At 33.3% G+C, this 7,664-nt stretch overlaps 1 protein-coding gene across 1 annotated transcript; it reads left to right on the forward strand.

Moving 5' to 3' along the window:
• Window positions 1-363: 363 nt before the first annotated feature.
• Window positions 364-4,690, forward strand: LOC133681603 (uncharacterized). Its single transcript, XM_062104692.1, has 7 exons — window positions 364-839; window positions 1,480-1,677; window positions 2,469-2,741; window positions 2,904-3,006; window positions 3,319-3,437; window positions 3,526-3,702; window positions 3,898-4,690. The coding sequence occupies exons 1-7, from the start codon at window positions 570-572 to the stop codon at window positions 4,648-4,650; spliced, it is 1,893 nt and encodes a 630-aa protein (XP_061960676.1). The 5' UTR covers window positions 364-569; the 3' UTR covers window positions 4,651-4,690.
• The last annotated feature ends 2,974 nt before the right edge of the window (window positions 4,691-7,664 follow it).

Below are 7,664 nucleotides of genomic sequence, written 5' to 3' on the forward strand. Positions count from 1 at the left end.
AAATATTTTTCATTAACCAACTTTTTAAATGACAAATAAATACAGAAAAATTTAAAAAATAATTTTTAAAAAATCACTTTTCTCGTCAAATAAACAAGGTCTTAGTGTTGATGTAATTATAGTGTTAAGTTATTAAACCAAATTAGAATTATGACTTGTATGTGTTAACATAAGTTATTTTAAATAATATTATTTTATTTTAAAAAAATTAAACTAATACATTTTAAATTTTTTTAAAAAAGTCAAAATAAATTTTGACGGGTTAATTACCTGAATTTATATAATTTAATAACAATAAAAAAAGAAAGAAATAATAACATGCAAAAGCAGAACCCACCTCTAACCAGATAATAGTAATTTAACACCTAATCTTTATGACATTATACAATCTTCATCTTTCTGTTTCAATATCTGACAGACACTTGGTTTTCTTTCTTCACAAACTTGTCTGACTTCAAATCTATCAATCTTCCTCCTAAATCCTCTTTTACTTATACCTGGAAAATCTGTTGCGCCTCAAAACAGAAAATCCATTTTTATGATCTCCAAGACTTGAGATTCTTTAACTCATGGCGGCTGCGACAATGGCGACGGCAGCGGGAGCAGCGCTGCTGCTGTATTACATATTAATCCGGAGACTAGCGGCAGCGAAGGGCGGTGATTTATCGAAATCGAGGTCGGGGAGGAGGATTCCCAGAAGACTGGTACAAGCGCCTGCCACTTGGCTGGAAACAATATCAACATTATCAGAGACGCTTAAATTCACCTACTCCGAGACTTTAGGAAAATGGCCCATTGGTGACTTGGCTTTTGGCATCAATTATCTCTTAAGAAGACAGGTATCTATCTATCTATGTATATAAAAAGGAGTGTTTTTGTTTCGATTTATATGGGGTTTTGTTATATTTGGGTTTTGCTTTAAAGTTTGAGTCTTTTTGATTGAGTGTGTGAAGTTTAAGATTTTTTTATGCTTTCAGGTAATTTACTTGTGTAGTCTTTGGTTGGTGAAGAGACAAAAGAGATAATTGCTAATTAGTATGTATTTTGTTGAAAATGTGCGGTCCATTTCAGTTATTTTTTGCTTTTCAACTACATTCAGTGCTTGCTTAGGGGAACGAAAAGTTGTTGTCTTTTTCATATTGTGTTAATTTCTAGGATTTTCGGTGTGTTGAGTTATATTTTACTTTTTTGTGTAAGAATTTAGAGTTAACTCGTTATGTAGTTGCTGGTTAGTGAGGAGAAAAGGAGTTAATTAGTGTTTTGGTTGCTGCTGTAATTAGTTATTTTTACTTTGCTTGGCCTTTTGTCTAAGATCAAGTGTAATTAGTTATTTATTTGTTGAAATTTGTATATTGAGGGAAATAATGCAGCAGCACTGGATGCAGATGATATTCCTTAATGTGAAACTTTGATTTGTTTTAATCTTGTCCTAGCTTTTGAGGTTTGGTTAATGTGTTTAATTGAGGATCTTTTGTGTAGGGTAATTTGCAAGTTGCAAGTGTATATGCTGGTAGTAATTCTGTACAGTTGAAAGGCCCGGAAATCATAGCAGAGATGTATGATCTATTGAGATTGTTGATCCTTTGCATGTATTTTTCGAAGAAGCCATTCCCAGTCTTTTTGGAGTTGGCTGGATTCTCTCAGGAGGATGTTCTTATTCAGAAGCCAAAAGCAGGGGTTAGTGACCATCTGTAATGCAATTTGTTGTGGTTTGCTTTGATTTCTTTATTTAAATGTCATGTAAAGCTGTGAACTTCTTTTACTTAGGGTTTGACATCTTGGTTTCTTTTCCTTTCTTTAGATATAGTTTAGCCTGTATTATGGGTGGTTATCGATTTTAAGTAGCTATTGCTGCATTTCAAATTCTGGCTGTTCTTTCTAAAATGGTGTGCATATGCTGCAGTTTCTTTTACATGTGAAAGATCTTCATTTTTCACCATGAAGAAGATTCCTTTACATGTGTAAGATCTTGCTTTTTCACCATGAAGAAGATTCCTTTCATGATGCCCCTTGTGGAAATAAATTCACAGATTGAGGAAGCAAATAGCTGACTTTAAGCACTATGTTTTACTGTTTATAGCAATTACCTTTGGAAAGGAAAGAAATTGAAAGGTACACTAGTATTTGGCTTGCTCCAATTAGGAGACAAGCTGGATAACAGCCAGAACTAGATATAGCTGAAAATGCAAGACTGCTACCTTTTACCTGTACACTTCTCTTAGATTTACCTGTTCCTGAGAGGTCATGACACTAAATTTATCTAAGATTCTTTTACCATGTTCAACTCAATTTTAAGCATCAACATGTGCTTGCAACTTTTTTCCCAGTGTCACAGTATATCCTGGAAGAACTTGTTTAGATAATGGTCTTCCCTTGTACTGCAATCTCTTTTGGATCCTACATTCTGCTTTATTTTTGTTTGAAATCTTAAATGAGTATTCCTCTAATTTCCACAAGTTTGGATGCAGCTTCTGAAGCCTGCTTTCACAATTATACATGATAGAAGCTCAAAACATTTCCTTCTACTGATTCGTGGTACTCATAGCATCAAAGATACACTAACAGCAGCAACTGGTGCAGTGGTCCCTTTTCACCATTCGGTTTTACATGATGGTGGGGTTAGTAATTTAGTTTTAGGATATGCACACTGTGGAATGGTTGCTGCAGCTCGTTGGATTGCCAAACTGATCTCCCCATGCCTGCTTAAAGCACTTGGTGAATATCCTGACCACAAAATTAAGGTAATTGAATATACCTTTGGTATGAATTCATCTTACTCATATTTCTGTCTCAGGTATACTCTAACATGGTATTAGTGTAAGATGCTAATATGAGGTAACTTCATTTTGGTAAAGTCTACCTGTCTTTGAACCCTGCTCTAATTGTTTGGTTATCATTTACAGATTGTTGGGCATTCACTTGGTGGTGGTACTGCAGCATTATTAACATACATTCTTCGAGAACAAAAGGAGTTCTCTTCTAGCACCTGTGTCACATTTGCCCCAGGCATGTAATTCTGACTCCTCGTGATCTTTCATTTTGTTTTGAAATTTATGTGGTACCATTTATACTGGATTGTATACTTGTAATGCTTGCCTTTTGCATTTGCATACCACTATTAATTTCTGAAAAAAGAGATTCTGTGCAATAGATGCAATATTCTGTTATTAGGATCAACCTTTGGATTTTGTTTTTGTTACTTGTGAAATACTCTTTTACTTGTGATTCTAATGGATTGTCTTATTTGGTTGAAGAAGTGTATAACTCAGGGTTATATTGATATGCTCCTCTAAATGCCTTTCATTACTTTATTTGCAGCTGCATGTATGACATGGGATTTAGCTGAATCAGGCAAGCATTTCATTACCACTGTCATCAATGGATCCGATCTGGTGCCTACATTTTCTGCTGCCTCTGTTGATGATCTTCGCTCTGAGGTTCTGAAATTTGCTCCTGAGTCGAATATCATGTTCATTCTCTACCATCCACTGCCAAACTCCTAACTTTTAAATGGTTGTCATCCAGGTCACAGCATCTTCGTGGCTAAATGATTTGAGGGATCAGGTTGAGCATACCAGAGTCCTAAATGTTGTTTATCGCTCTGCCACTGCACTGGGATCTCGTCTACCATCCATAGCTAGTGCGAAAGCCAGGGTCGCTGGTGCAAGTGCACTTCTGCTACCCGTCTCCAGAAGCACCCAGGTAACATACATGTGCTTGTGAATTTATGGTCTAGAGACTTGTAGTCAAGCCCCTCATTAGTTCTTTTAATTTGGAACTAGTAAAAACACTGGAATTTGGGTGAAATTTTTCTCTACCTTCGTACCTGACATCGTGTCTTCTAATTAATTCAGGAATAAAATGGGGTTTTCTAAATTTGAGAATTGTTTAATGTAGGTTGTGATGAAGCGAGCACAAGACGTCGCCCAAGCTGTCGTCAGAACACGCTCATCCCTGACATCATGGTCGTGTATAGGGCCACGTCGACGTTCCGTGGGCCCAACAATAAATTCTAATTCAGAGGATTTGCCTGAAGGGACTCTAGTATCTGGAAACTCTGAAGCTCTTGCGACTGAAGTCCAGACAAAAGACTCAGTGCAGATCAAACTTGAGAGTAATGCAAGCAGTGGTTCAGGTCATGATGATACCGAGGAAGATGAGCCACTTTTATCCGACAATGGAGTCATAGCTTCATCAGTCATAGAGGAGGTTACTGAAGGTCAATTGTGGTATGAACTGGAGAGGGAGCTTCAAAGGCAAGATAGCGAAGTTGATATCCAAGCACAGGAGGAAGAAGCTGCTGCAGCAAAAGAAATTATTGAAGAGGAGAACGTTCTCGCCAATGCAGCTGAAGCAAAAAATCCCATCACTTCAGAGGACCTGTCAGAGAGCCAACTGTTATATCCTCCTGGCAGAATCATGCATGTCATTTCCATATCTTCCCCAGATACAACCAACTTAGAACTCGATGGACCGACGGAAGAACATATAGGTTTATATGAGACTCCTAGAGAACTGTACAGTAAGATACGACTTTCAAGAACGATGATCAATGATCATTACATGCCTATGTATAAGAAGATGATGGAATTAGTAATCCAGGAACTTGAAAACGATGAAGACTGTAGTTGTGCTATGTTACAAGATTAAATATATAATTGAAAACACGTTTCAAATCAAGTTTATCAAATATCCATGTTTCTTTGTTCCTTGAATCGGTTGACATCAATAAGCTTATAGATTTTCAGCACTATTCATACTACAAATTCCCTAGCAGCATGATGCGAGCTCAAAAGAGATATTTTACTGGAGTTCGTGCGCCTCTCCCGGAGGTGAGGCTTCCAAAAATTAACGGGCAAGATCCACCGGATGCGAGGCGGATCTGGCTCGCCTAGAAGATGGTGTTCGTTGCACAAGGTGTCGGCACGACCTGCCATCTCTGAACGATCATTGACATGTCGCCTTTCACCCCTGACAAGACAGGCTAATCTCATGCAGTTAGATAGAGCCATTTTTACAAATGTTCAATTTTGTGTTACTTTTACAAGGATGCATCTACGTGTGTTGGAGTGCTTAGAACAAAATGTTTTTTTTTTTTCATATATTTTTTCAGTTTTCTAGTTCTTTTTCCTTTCCAATAAGAAATTGAAAAACATTTTTATTTGTTAAGATTGAAAATATATCAAGATTACAATTATTTTTTATAAAAAATTAAAGCCATAACTTGATCGTGGTAATCTAATTATAAAAAATTAATTTCATTTTATTCAAATTAAAAATTATCACGAAAGAATTATATTATTAAATAAAAAAATCTTTATATTAAATTTGTAATAAAAATTACATAATGATACTGAATAAATATGAAAAAAGAAATCTTTTACATTGTTATAAATTTCCTGTATATTGAAAAACAATGAAAATTTATAAAGACTAAGAACCTCTAAAATATATCGTTACAAATTTAAAAAGATTAAAAGATTTATTTATTTTTCTAGATGGAAAAAATACTAAACTTGAATAAAAAGTTTCAGGTTTTTTTTTTTTTTAAATTGAAGTATTAAAGACTCATAGCTTTTTTTTAAGTAGGCTGATCTCTTCGCATTGGAAGAGCAACTAGGCTTGTTGAGAAAGAAAATTATGATGGACCATATGGAATGGTTTTGGAACAAAAAAACAAAAGCTAGCTATGCAGTATAGCAAGTCCGATCTCTCCGCAGCCTTGTTATGTACACAGTTAAAAGATTTGGGATCCAAGGTTACTATATTTTTTTAATTATTTAATAACAATTTTATAGTTGATTTATTTTTTTCAATATAAAAAAACTATCAAAATGGCGTAAACGTTCTGAAAAAGAAAAACAAATATGAGATTCTGGCTATTGACTCGAATGAGTTTAATAAACTCGGCTAATTTAATGATATAATTAGAAAATAAAATATCGATAACAAATAAAACGAAAAAAATCAACAACGATTTAATGCAAAAGATAATGCTTGCCAATATTATAAAAATATATTTCTAAAATATTTTTTAAACATCTTAATGATCTTATTTGTTAATAAAGTAAAAATTAAATGAGAATGACATAATTACATAGAAAGAAAAATGAAAAAAATATGAATCTACACTCCTAGCAAATAAAATGAAAATTGACAAAATTGAAAAGAAAACAATTTTAAAAACCCAAAATGAAATTGACTCAAATTTATCCGACCCAACACATTGGTGAGTTCTTAAAAACACATCCCCTGAAGGAACCATACATGATAATTTTTTATTACCCGACTTGAGCAAAATTCAAACCAAATCGTAGCCATGAGATCGGGATAATCTCGTGAAAAGCAAATTGAGTAAAATCATGAAACTCAATTCTAAAAACAACCTAATATTGAATGGAGAAATTAAAATAAAATTAATAAGCAATGAAAAAAAAAAAGACATAAGCCAACCTAGGTGAACATACTGAATCTATGACCTGAGACATGATATAGGGATAATTTCATAGAAAGAAAAGTTAAAAAAAATAACGATTACTAATTTTCAACAAACCCAATGATGAATGATGGAATTAAAAAAATAATTTTAAAACTTGTGATACAGATCATGAGGCTAGATTACAACATAAAAGGCAAACCCTAAAAAATGATAATGTCAAATTCCCAACCAACCAAAATAATTAGGGATAAAAATTGAAAAAATAAATTAAAAAAGGGATTGAAAAGAAAAAAAATTTATAGATTTGAAAAGAATGAGGATCAAATTTGATAGAAAAAAAAATCAAATAAAATTACAAGAGATGAAATAAAAAAAATTAAGAAAAGGTAAGAACAATAATAGAAAGAATAAAAACTAAATTTGATATAAAAATCAAATTTCAAGGGGTGAGATTGAAAAAAATAATAATTCAATACAAGATTCAAGACCAAATACATTAAAATTAAAAGAATGAGAACTTAATTTGATTCAATAAATAAATAACTAGTTTTTTTTTTTTTTTTTTTGCAATGGGCAACACATTTTTCTATGGAGGAGAGAGGAAGGTAAGAAAAAACATGTGTTTGAAGCTCAACCATCGATCTTCTGGTGGCACACATCCAACCACCATCACAGGGGAGGCAAAGCGCATCGAATGTCGCTTCTCGAGGTGGCATTGTGCCATACTCACCACCCGAAAAGCAAGAATGATGCCCATTTGCTGGCATGTGCCAGACATATGCTATCCAATTTTTTATTTAAATTAAATTTTCTATATATTAAAAGATCCAGTTACTAGAATAATAAAAAAAAACCAGAAGAAAATGATGAAAGTTCCCTTGAGTTCAAAGCCAAGAAAGTTTAATTTTGAGGGGCATTTAAGTTATTGTACTATACAAAAAATTAAAAAAACCTAAAAAGCCTCTTGACTGATGAAGAATGTTTTTTTTTCTTTTAAGAGTAATTTAGTAATTACACTTGCAACAAAGATGTAAAAGTACCGTTTAAACCTGTTTATTTTTGTAATAAATAATGGGTCCCATGAAAAAGACCTTCATGAAATAATTTTTTCTTCTAGGGGTAAAATATTAATTTTATTGTGCGAATACAGATTAAAATGTGAGTGTATACACAATGAAATCTTGAGTTTTTTTTTTTTTTTTTTTTTTGTAATGTGTAGTACCTT

Source organism: Populus nigra, chromosome 2 (genome assembly GCF_951802175.1).
Source record: "Populus nigra chromosome 2, ddPopNigr1.1, whole genome shotgun sequence".
In the NCBI taxonomy this organism is placed as follows: domain Eukaryota; kingdom Viridiplantae; phylum Streptophyta; class Magnoliopsida; order Malpighiales; family Salicaceae; genus Populus; species Populus nigra.